Source organism: Falco punctatus (genome assembly GCF_963210335.1).
Source record: "Falco punctatus genome assembly, chromosome: 7".
Taxonomy (NCBI): domain Eukaryota; kingdom Metazoa; phylum Chordata; class Aves; order Falconiformes; family Falconidae; genus Falco; species Falco punctatus.
Genome location: NC_137587.1, coordinates 67606519 through 67619330, shown reverse-complemented (window position 1 = coordinate 67619330; position 12812 = coordinate 67606519). Strand labels below are relative to the sequence as shown.

General features: G+C 37.8%; 1 protein-coding gene across 7 annotated transcripts in view; it reads left to right on the top strand.

Annotated features, from left to right (window-relative positions):
* The window catches only part of MEGF11 (multiple EGF like domains 11), a gene marked incomplete at its 3' end in the record, with an annotated part of 303133 nt that overhangs the window by 101126 nt on the left and 189195 nt on the right, over positions 1 to 12812 (top strand). For all 7 annotated transcript variants that reach the window (XM_080396936.1, XM_080396935.1, XM_080396939.1 and 4 more), the window contains one exon: positions 12331 to 12423. In XM_080396936.1, coding sequence (XP_080253062.1) covers positions 12331 to 12423 — 93 coding nt within the window. The remainder of the gene's footprint in view (positions 1 to 12330; positions 12424 to 12812) is intronic.

The following is a 12812-nucleotide window of genomic DNA, read 5'->3' as shown; positions in this document are numbered from 1 at the left end:
AGTTAATAAAACATACTTATCAATATGATCCTCATTAAATTTCCTTATGGGGTTTTTTTGGTCTTTCCACCTCTCCGTTTCAGTAGTGACAGGGGACTACTTTGAAAGCTGATGTGAACCATTCTTTTCAAATACTTTTCACTCACTTCAGAACCTTGGAAAGGATGAGCTGGCATCAGCGGTTCTCTGGGTGGCTGTGGGTTTGTCAGCCTTGCCCCTGTCACCCTCTGCTCTCCCAGCCATTTATAGCAACAGCTGTGGATGCCCTAAATACGCCAACCTGTGCAGGCAGGAGGAGGCATTTGGCTACCTGGGTGTGTTTACTTACCGTTCAGCTATTCACCATCTCCTTTATCACAGGAATGAGACTGACTGGAATCACTTCGCAGATGGAATTTGGCCCAAAAGCTGCAGGTTAGGCTTAAGTATACCACTTCCAGCATCTTCCTGTACATAGCATACATTCCTTTTATGCAAACTTTTGGAACCTGTATCTGTAATTATTATGTTCTTTTAGCAGTCTGTCTTAAAAATACTGATGACATTCACACTAGGAATACCACACAAGCCTGCCACAGGAAATAGAATGCCAAACTAGTTATATTTATTGATGTTGGTTTTTCAAATGCTAGGTAATACCTGGGAGTGGCTTTACAGGGTAGGAATTTAAAGAGGTTGTAGTTCCCTTTGTTCCCAATTAGCTTTGTCTTGTGTGTCATGTATTCCATGTCTCATGGTAGGTTAAAGACATGTTATTCCATTAATTTCCAATTGCTTTTGCAACTGCAACAATATCTGATGAATATGTGATAGCTCATAAAAATAGCCCAGCTACTCTGTAGTTTAATGCAAACAGATCATACTCTGCTATGACCATGTCTTCAAAATCTGTAGAAAACAATTATGTATGTTAAAAAAAAAATGTACTTGCAACTCTGAAGCCTAAATCATTTAGCCCAAAGTTTAAAAATACTAAGATGCCAAGTTATGCAGAAGATCACTGTGGAACTTTAGAAAATAAGTACCTTCTGCCTATTGAAACTGTACTTTTGCACCGGGAGCCTGGCTTTAAAAGGTGTTGAATGCTACAGTTTCCATCAACTTGGCTGAGAACTGTGGATACACACCATTTCTAAAGTAGCATTAACATCTCAACAAAAACAAATATTAACTGTTGCTGTTGAAGGAACATCTGATCTGCAGATTGAGTTGTGCTTTCATATGGATGTACTAATTTCTGTATCTCTACATAGCAAAGCATCTTCCTGAGACATTTGCATGAGTGACTTTAGTGACGTGAGTGATAGTGAAGCAAAATTGCAAGAGTTCTTCATGGGACAAAAAAAGGGAGCGTGATAGAGCAAAATCAATAGTAAGAGTGAACTAAACGTGCCCAAAGTGCACATAGGTTTGCAATAGTCAGTTGGCAAATTGGTGTTCACTTTTGGTTCCCTAATTGTTCTCAGTGAAAGAGATGATGATGTCAGCTGATAGCTTGAAAAGCATCTGTTAACACTTCATACTCTAGTACAGTGTAAGAGTATTAATCAGATCTCAAAAAGGCTAATCAGAGACAGAGCTCTTCTAACCAGCCATGGATACTTCCTCTAGAACCAGGTATTCTTTGACTGTTCACACAGACATTCTTTTTTTCTTTCTGTTACAGAAGTATAGTATTTCACTTCATATTTTTGTATTGGTGCATATGCTTTTCACTTTACTAAAGGTTTTTTAAGGCTCTCCAGGGAAATTTTTCATGAAACTTCAGTCCGTGGTCAATTTGATCACAAAACATTTTTTAATAATTTATCTTAAGCTCAGTATTTCTATAAAAGTAGGTATTCATTTTCACAAACCTCACTTTCTCTGATGCAGTAAGTCAAGAGGTATTTTCAGTCTATTTAATCCCAAAGCTTTCCTTTTTATCAAGACTTTTCCTTTCTGCATACTATCGTTTACTTTTATTACTGTAATGCCCAGAAATCCATGTGCAAAACAACTAAGATAGCCTTACTTGAAAAAGCTTACAACTAAAGTATACAAATTGAGTCAAATAAAGAGACTTTTTGGATTAAAAACAAGAAACTGTGTATAAAACATTATAAGCACACTTACAAAGAAATTAAACCTGCTATTCGGTATAGCAAGCAACAAAAGGAGGCTTTCAGTTACAGCAGTGTAGTGCATATACAAGCTCTGCTGAAGCAAGTCGCTGGTACATATCTTAGGAGCTGATATCACTACACCTGCATTCACAGGAGTCACGTTTCAGGAAAATTTGCAGTTTTAATAGAATTCCTTTTAAAAGCAGCCAAAATGATCTTTTTTTTTTTCTTCACCAAATACTGTGTAATGGTTTTCTTTATGCAAATGCCATGTAACATCTACCTGATAGTAAAGGGTAGACATCTGACATCTTCAATGGATTCTGATAATGTAGGTAAAAGTTTTTATTTCCAGCTCCCATCTTCTATTTTCAGGCAACAATGTAAGTCACAGGAGTTGGAAAGTACATTTTACCACATCTTATTAGTAGAAAGTTTCTCTAGACATTTAGACATTCTTGAGAAATTGCGCTTGATCCGAAATCAGCAGACCCCCTGCAATCTAGAGTTGGTTACAGAAAGATTGAACTACTGGCTTGAGATGAGGATCAGCCCCCAAAATTATACATTAATGTGTTTCCTGGGGTCTTTTTTGCAGCTCTTTTCAGTAAGTTGCTCTGAAACACATTGCTTCTGTTCCTTTTGAAATGTGAGAAAAGTGTCTGCATTTAAATGTTCCATCCCCGGTAATGTTAGTGTGGCTTATACATTAACATGATCTTCAAACAGACTATACTTCTATCCTTGATTCCATCAGGGTGACCTTCATTTGCAGTGTGTGGCTTGATCTTAAATGAAATCTGAAATGTGTTGGCCTTCTAGGGCCCGTGCTACCTAATAGCCTGGCTTCAATGACGGGTTTGCCTTTAGAAATTTGTCCATATTCATCCTGTTTTGGTAGAGAAACAAAAAAAGGGTTTTTGTTAGATTGTCTGGATGAAATTTGGAATAAGAATTAAGAAAGATTTTGTTTGAGGAATCAATAGTTTATTCAACGTGCTACTGGACTGAAATTTATCTAGGAGAATCGGTGTAATTTAGTTTTATTAGTTGTTGCATTGCTCAGCAAAGATAGCCAGAAGTATCATTCAGTCCAGATGTCTTCATCTGTCTACTTTTGATCTTTTAGGAACAACTTTTTGATGCACCCATCCTCAGTCTTACACACAGCACATACCTTCTGCCTATGAAAATCAATCAGCAGTGGAACTGTGTCATTTACTGACAGAAAATAGAAGTTTCTTGGCATAAGACCCACAATTCAGGGCAAGTCAGTAATCAGACAATTGCAGACATGTAGCAATGCTACCAGATCCAAAAATAAACATTTCACAGGAACAGTAATATGATGGAATTTGAACACAAAGACATTCACTTAATACCAATAGCAAAATACGCAAGTGCTGTAATTTTGAGGTGATTTTCAGAGAAAAAGGCAAGATGACTTGGTTATTTTACTAGACTGTTTAGGCCAAAGTCCTGTTCATGTCTCTCTGACAGCCTGCTGTAGCATCTCTGAGAATCTTGCCCGTGTTATAAATGTTTTTTCTGATAATAGCTCATTTTCTTTGACATTATCCCATATGCTTCCTCTATCACTGCTTAAATCAAACAGCTATTCAGCCAGTATTGGAACCCATAAATTCTTGGTCTAAGTGATACAGTCATAGCAGGAAAGCAGAGGTAGCTGTGATATGAAGCAAGGCAGTAGTAATGTGCTAGAAAAATTTCTATAGTGAGGCTCACTCAGCTAGAAATGCCATCCCATAACTGGTGAGTTTCATACAGTTCTGCCATGTGTGATATAAGTACTTACCTGTTCATCTGTAATTTAGTTATCATCTTCCTCAGCTGTAGGACACTCTTACATTCCTCCAGTCTTTTTATGATGGAAACGTTTGTTTATTTTTGAGTTACCACTTCTAGCTAATTTTTCTAACTTTGTACTTTGCAACTGGCAGCTCACATTCTATTCCAACACAACTCCTAGGAGGGCCCAGACTCAGAAGAAGATACCCATACCTATGAGTGGAGAACAGTCATTCCTTCAGCAATCTGTTGAGTGCAGTTTGGTACTACCTGCCGTCACAGGTATTTTGGTAGATCAGGTTATGCTTGCTCTTCTTCTGGTATGTTTGGCTGATTCTCCATATGTTGGCAGGAAAGCTGAAAGGACCAGGGATCTTAGTTAGGTATGAGCTTCTCCTCTATTCCCCAGCCTGTCAAGATTTTTATTCCCCCAGGCAACAACAAAAAAAATTGCCCTAAGGTTAAGAACAGTATGATTGGGAAATACTTCCACTGCTTTTGGCACAGGAGAATTGCTTCTTTCCTCTTCTGTCCTCAAAATACCTGGAGCATCCTGCTGGCAAATACTATTTGACTGCATTTAATTTTAGTGGAGTGAGGTCTGCTATGTCAGAGAGAATGAAAGACAATGCAAAAGAGTAGATGTTAATATTTCTACATTACTTAGGAAAAGATAGTAATGCTTTTTGTAAAGGTGCAATATAAAGCACATTTGCAGACAAATTATCATTAAGTTTGCTGGTTGGATGAATCAAATTCTAGTAGAAAATTAACTAGTGAAAATGTATTTTCTACAAATTGCTGGAAAGAGTAGGTCAATTTGCCAAAATGGAAGGAGTAGAGAGAGGGCACAGAAGGGGAAAAGCTTTCCTGGATCATAGATTCTGCTCTGCTGATTCAGGATCTCTCTTAACCTCATTAGCAGTTTGAACTAGTGATAATGATTGTTTTGAACCCCACAATGGAAATCGTTTACCAGAATAAGTTAAATGCTGAAATTATCCCACAGAATGATATTGTATTAGAACATCGATCAGCAGAATTGATCTCAGCAGAAGTCTTTCCTCTCAACATGGTAGAATGCAATGATTATTTCTAGTTGAAGCAATAGCAGAAAAATGCATAAAATCAGTTGCAGACCTTTAACAATCAACAATTATCAATATGTAGCTGATCTCCAAATAGATGTCTGTGGGCTCAGATTAACTTTCTGTGATGGCAGTGAGAAAGACTGAGCCTTAGAAATGGTATGTGATTTGGAACTTACCTTAGAGTGGTCAGGACTTCACCTGACGATGGAATTTCACTCTTCACCCCACAGAGCAACCTCAGGTGCTTGTATCTCATGACCTCCGTGGAGCGCTGGGGGTGAGCAGGAGACATCCCTGTGTGATTGTCATCTCTGACCTTGGTCTGAGGTCTTCCCTTTGTATGTGACATTAGTAATGAATCTGTTGACATCAGGGATTAGACAAATGCTTTGTCTTCATTGCAGAATTTGCCTAGTTTTTAAACTTAACTCCTTTGTGCCTTTGCACATATTCCTCTTGCAGAGCTCGGCTGTGACTAGCTACAGACTAAAGGATTAGTGCTGCTTTTACCCTACCTTGTAACCTGTCCACTTTGCAGGGCAAATGCATTTCAGTGATGAGTCCTGCAATGCCTTTCCACCGTTCCCTTTTTGTGCTCGGAAGTGCTGCAGAGCTCTTCTTTTATTCTCACAGCCAAAGATACAAAGCATTTCAGCTTACTGACCCCAGTTCTGCTCTTCTGACATTTTGTTGCTACAAGGAGGCTGCTTTTCAGCTCTCATTCAAACATTATTAAATGGTAAGTACTGTCTCCCATTCCCTCCCTCTGCCAGGGCAGATGAAGCCAATGGGGCATCAAAATGACACTATTAAATGTGTGATTCCCATCAACCTCTCCTTTTGCAGGGCTCTAACCTTCCCCTCAATTATTGCCACTGGAACTATTCTATGGTCACTGGTGTGATGGCATTCCTCTCAGGGGTGTGCTGCTCCAGCTCAGCTGTTCCTCAGAACTACAAGACTGCAATTCCAAAGTGTTCTACCAGTCTTGGTTTTCTCAGGGTGCGTAGAAAAAGTGGTGGTATCTTCTCCACCTTGACCTTCCCCCGGCACAGTTTACTTCCCTAACTGCTGCCTACAGTAAAGGCCTACAGCAGGCAATAGATTGCAACGTGAACTAAACTAGATTCTTATCAGTGCCAGATCCTCCAGTGATCAGTAAACTGTGAACATTTCTCCTGTGAGGGACCTGAAAGTCTAAAAACCTGAAGTCTGGCTGGAATTATTCTAGGGCCTGTAAACCAGCCTGTGTCATCTGCCTGGGACACTTAGCTATGACAAGAATGTGGGAGGCCTTGTGTTTTCACTTTCTCATTAGTCATCGAGCCCCAGATTGCCATTTATCTGGTAATAGAAATCTAAGCTGAAACTATTGTAGATTTTATGCTTATTAGCACATCTTCACCTCCTAGCAGACTGATATAGGGATTTACTGAGATTTTATCAGTGATGACACTGACATATGTCAGATTCTGCTCCTGGGAGAAGACAAAATCCTCAAAAATGTTTCTCCTCAATTCTTTTACTTCAGACATTCACAAGTCATCTGTGGCATAGCCTACTCCCTAAGCTTTGGCATGGTACCAAGACTGAGGATAACACAACCTAGCTGCTATTTTGCACAGATCAATATCTTGCTAAGGCCATGGTCAGAGATTCCCCATGTCCCAGATGACAAGACAGACCATTGATTCTGTTCTGATTGCATAGATGCATAGTCTCTAATTCCAAATCTGCCAAAAAATGTGATGTAATTGCACCTACAGGAAAAGGAGTTGATCTTGCGACCCATTGCTTTTATATGATCTGCATCAGTGTCATCTTTCCTTTGCTCACATTGGTCTCCTTGGGTTTTCTAGTTTTTGATTAGTACTTTCATCAGCTACCAAGAGGGAGATGAAAAATAAGGGTTGCCATACATTGAAACAATAATTTCCTCAAAGCCTGACTGGACTTTGAGATCTCTTTATATCTTCATCTATTGAAGTTGCTAAACCCTACATTAAAGTGCTATCCAAGGTGATAAATTAATGGATCTCTCCTGAGTGATGACCACAGAAATAGACATAAAGAAATGCAAAGAACTATTATCCCACTTCATTGAAACAATTATCCAGGAAACCATCTAATCAGCATGATTCCTGACAGATAGTCGGTAATTTAGAGAGGGAATCTTCCGTTCCACAAATAACCAATAATCTAAGAATGAGGAAAACCTACATAGATGCCATTAGCTGTAGTCATCTTTCTCCTACTATCAAACCTCCCTTTTATGAGCACATTCTAAGAATCTAGCGAAAAGCTGACTACAGGCTTATCTAATGAAGCTATTATTGTAGACTCAGCACAAACCAGATTCAGGCCAGTACATTAAGATGGAAACACCAGAGTAGCCCTGAGTGAATATGTATATTCCTAATGGATAAGGGATAAGCATCTTTTTCATCTTTTCTCATCTTCTTTGACCTCTCTGCATTATGTGAAACCACTGGCCATGAGATAACTGCTATTTGACCTGACAAAAATATTTTTTCCCCTAAAGCTGGAATGAAGGACTGGGAGAATGTGCTAAAATGGCCCAAATTGTTTCATGGACACATATTAATTAGTGAAGGAAAACATAAGCTTTTCCATTAAATTTCTACTTTGTATAGTCTAACAGCTATCAAGCATGGGGCAAACTGATTAGATGACCTGAAGTTAAAATACCAGCAACATAATAGAAAAAGTGCAGGTCTACCTTGGTTCACAGCAAGTAACTGAAATTGGTCAGAGTTTGGGTAAGATCCATATAGCGAATTAAAACTGGCAGAGACTGCCTAAGGTAGGACAGAGGGGAAGAAGAAAAGTATTTTGAAGAACTTGCTGTCATGGGGCAGTGTCCTTCTGACACGTGAGCAGTCACAATAGACAGTTCATTCTGTGTAGTTGCAGGAGCGTTCCTGTGTTTCTCATTGTGTCTGTGTTGTCATATAGTAGCATCTGTATCTTCATTTAGTAATGTTTTCCATTATTATAATGTATCTACATTTATTTATGCTTTCTATCACCTTCTGGCTGCGCTACAAGCCCTGGGCAGAAAGCCTGCAGAGCGCAGGAAACTCATGCTGGAACACTCGAGCACATCTCTTCAGCAGCACAGGCTGCTATGAATGCGTGCAGTTCACGAAGTCTGTTTTCTGTGTTCTTTGCTGGGTTCCTTTAGACTTTGTAATTACACTGGTCTTTGTTTTGAAGGTATTTGCTTGTCTGGCACAACAAAGTTCCACCAGCTGAAGTGTGAGGGAGATGGAACTTGCTGGGTCGGTGGCTGTGAAGCGTTCCAGGTTCAAAGGACGACTGCAAATGTTACCACATTCCATCACAAGCACAAGACATTGGGGATTTTTGGCTCTGCTTTTTGTGAAATAAATACATGAGTGATATTTTTGGACAAGCTAACAAAACTTACGCAAGTTAAATCACTCTATACTTACTCCTCTAGAATGAAACTCATCTCTAAATGCACTTTTACCTCTAGGAAAGAGGCTGAGAACGTAATTGTGGCAGGTGTTAGTTACATTGCTTAATGGAGTACAAGAAAGTCAATGGGTTGTTAATGTGGTGATGAGCATGGTAACTGTGTATAAACAGTGCAGTACAGCAGGGTTAAACCCTGCGAAGTCATAGTTTGGGTCCATACAGAGGAATGCAGCACCAAGGAAGACAGAGTAGCTCTCCATCTCTGGACTGTGGCTGTTTTTGTCTGGGATAAACTAACTGTGGTGCCACTCAGTTGAAGTAGCTCTGCAGTGAAAGTATTCTCCAGCTGCTCCACTTAGCAGTGTACTCCTTAATAACAATATCCTGGCTATTTCATACACTGTAGGTAGGAGACACAGACAACACATTTAACATACCTAAATTCAAATTTGGGACAACAATTAAAAAATAAGTGCTAGTGTTAGAGAAATCTATGCAGTCATTTCAGGTGTGAAGAGTTTAATCTTTAGGTCTGTTTCCCTGAAGATTGACCTTATATGTTAAAAAAAAAAAGCACTGTTTGTAATTATAAAGTAAGTGATAAGCATCAAATGAATTGTTACAGAACCCTTTTGTTTACTTTATTCCATGATAAGGAGCAGTCGCTGTGTAACCTTGAATATGGCCAAATAACTCATGCTAAACACACTGCTACAAAGATGGCATTTTGGCAGGGCTTTGATGTAGGTCATTTTATTACCAGGCTGAATCAAACTACAAACTGATCTTAAACTCGTGCCAAGAATGCTAATAATAAAGTGATCAATGAGGTGCTGGATTGTTCAAGAGAATTGGTCAAGGGAAAATGCAGACATAAAAAGTCTGGAATTCCAAAGGTTGAACTGCTTGGGCTATTATACTAGGAGGAATTATATTCCTTGCATTAGTACAAGTTTTCTTTACTCCAGGGGCCTTTAGCTGAGTGTTGAACAGGACAGTGTCAGAAAGTATACACTTATCTTTATTTTTCTTGACCTTTATGTGCAAGTAATTTTTATAGTTCCATTAAATAGTAAGATCATTTGCAAACCACTGTACAAAGTATATTATGAAGAATGCCTTGGGGACCATTGTGTCCTATTATGTTGAATGTTAATAGAATGAAAAATTAATTTAAATTCTAAAGATTAGAGCAAGGCAAGACTTCCCTTTTATAGGGGAAATTCAGAATTTTATTTGCTATGGTAAAACTTTAGGGTTGTACCCTGGTATGACCCTTGTACAGACCTTTATAGACCTGATTCGAATCAGGCAGTGCAGGAATCTGATTATTTGCCTCCTTGAATAAAATGGCTTATACTCAAGCTTCCCCTTTTAAAAAAGGGGCACTTCTGTGACCCCCACATATGGGATTAGTCCTGTGTAATTTCAGAGCTTTAAATGACTATATAATAATGAGTACATAGCTGCTTTTTATTATTTCCTAGTTAGTTATTATTATTTCATATTTATGTTAACATAGTTAAGGTGTGATATGTTTGTCTGGCAATATATCAACTAAATTTAGACCAGGAATGAGCAGGAGTTTTGCTATTTGGAGGAGTGAAGAAACAGTCCACCATCAACCTTGTTGCTTACAAATTATTCCCTGAGCTGAGAACTTGCCCTAGTTAAAAGGATCAAAAAGTTGCACATTTTACATGTAAGGATGATTTTTTATTGTAAATGTCCATACAGGCAAGAGAAGAATCTCAGTTCCAATTTCCATAACTTTTATAAAACTAGTATGTAAGAGTCACATCAATAAGAATTGTATTCTTAGATAAAGCTATACAGGACACCATTTTTAAAATATCCCTATCCCAGCATATTGCATATCTTTTACTATCCTGTAGTTGTAATAACAACTTACAAGTTTGTGGCAGTTCTGTAGGTGGACTTCTTGTTCTAGATAACCAGCCATTTTTAAATGATTGCATCAAGGTGTGTATTTCTTTACTGGAAAATCCTGTTTATCTAATATCCTGTTTTGAATTTTATCTGACAGCTGTAGACTAGGGTGCCTCACTGTCTTCAGAAACCCTATCTCAAGTAAAATAAATGCACAAAAGATTAGAACAATTAGTGACTAGAGAATTAGCTATTAATATTTTATATCCACTGCAGTACTGTCTAAACACAAGATATGAAATAAGAATAAATTACATTTTTGACATGCAGTGAACCTAGAAAGGAAATGACTAATCTAGAACAATCTTGCAGTCGTTATAACAAGGCAACATTCTACTCACTGGTCACTTGTGATTTCATGGATGAAGACAGGAAGATTTGTCCCATAGGATTATTTAAAGTTCACTCATAATTTGGAGTTGGATTTAAATATATTATGAATAGCTTAGTGGGTTTAGTCTGCAATAACTCAAACAGAGAATAACAGCAAAATGTTTCCATGAACTTTTATGCCAGCCCGAGTAAAGATTCAAGATGTGATAGTCCAAACAGAATGTCAAATATAGCAGGAGTCCTTCAAATGCGCAAGACATTGGTGGAAAATTTTTGGCCCATGAGGGACCAGAGAACTGAAAGGATGTTTCATATGCAGGTCCAGTGCAACACTGAAGAAGGTTTCCTGGCTGATTTAAAATGAATTGGGTAGTTCAGCCTGGTTTTCAGCAACAGAAAACTACTTCCCAAATCAGCTTTGCTGGCCTTGTTTTAGACAGGAATGAATTAATCTTTGTCTTGGAATAAGTCTTTTGTAGTCCAGCTTCAGCCAGTTCTTGGTTAAGTAAGCCCAATAGCCACATTTCCCATCTGATCTAAAACCAAAGGATATACTAATATACTAACATTAGTTATGTTTTATATAAATCATATATATTATATCCATATTTTATATATATTAATAGTGATCTCATTGCCACTGCATCATATTCATTAGTAACTCATACATGTTAGTCTAGATGGAAATTGTATGTTCCAACTTACCCACCCAATTTGAATCACTGGCATGCTGAGGTTTTGGCAATATCCTAAGTGGTAAAATGGAAATAAGGTAGTAAGCAGGAAAGTTCAACCTTTAAAGTAGTTATTCAGTATTGTTCAAGTTGGGGTTTTTTGTATGTGTTGGGCATACTGGCATACATTGGAAACTAAATCAGACACTGAAACAGCACAGAAGAAAAGTCTTAAAACCATGAGCTGTTCCTACTCAGGGAGAAGAAAAGGAGGTTCTCCCATGTGTATCTCTAGACAACTGGCAAGTGAGACAGTAAAACCAACCAGTTTTTCATAGTTTGAACCTTGAGGATATTGAATTTTCAGTAATCCAAGTGGACAAGTAAGATATAGAACACTGTAGTTAAGGGGAACTTGATGACCTTGAAAAGACAAGACTGCACTTAGAGCTACTGCATCATGTAGTAGAATTATTTCTTTTCCTTGAGCTATTTTTTAGAAATCTACTTTGGATCTTAATATACTTTCAAAACTGAGCTCCGTTTTATCTTATGAACAGTAGCAACTTGAGTGCAATACAAGAAGCTGATATTTTGTAATACAATAATAATGTTAGTTTGGTAAAAATTTTATTATGAAGCAAAACTGCTAACCAAAGTGATTTCTGGTGTTAGGAGTTTTTCATTACAAAGAGCTGAAGTGACAAATTAGTTTATCGCTGTCACGAGACCTATATTTCTTTTTTTGGTCACTTAGTATTAATTAAATCTTGCAAGTAATTCTTTTTTTGTGTGTTTGCTTTGTTTAATATTTTTAAACAAAATATTGCTCTCTAAGGCATAGTTTAGTGTGTTTACCAACCACTTAACGTGTTTACAATGCTGTGTATTGTTTCTTCTTAACAGCACTCTGCACAGAGGAGTGTGTGCATGGAAGATGTGTCTCTCCTGACACTTGTCATTGTGAACCAGGATGGGGAGGTACTGATTGCTCTAGTGGTGAGTAAAGATTACAAAAATATGATAAAGAAATATGTGCGCTACTATTTAAAAAAAAAAAGGCCTCAAATAAAGCAGGCCTTAGAATTTGAATGCCTTAAGTGCAAAAATGAATGTTGTCCATTGGTTATTTTGCAACAATTAATGTGTGATGATACCCTTTCCTATGACAATGACTTTCACCTTTTTTGCTTGTTTTCACAAAGAAATGTTAAATGCAGTAGAGGATGCCCTTAATGCTTTTGGTCCTGCTATTAGGATACCGGTATGGATAACATGCCTCTATTATGAATTCTTTTCCTCTTAAATCATTAATACAACAGTCTTCATTAAATACTTTGTGGAATACTTGCAGTCATTTGGAAAGCACTCTTTTTAGACAGAAACCT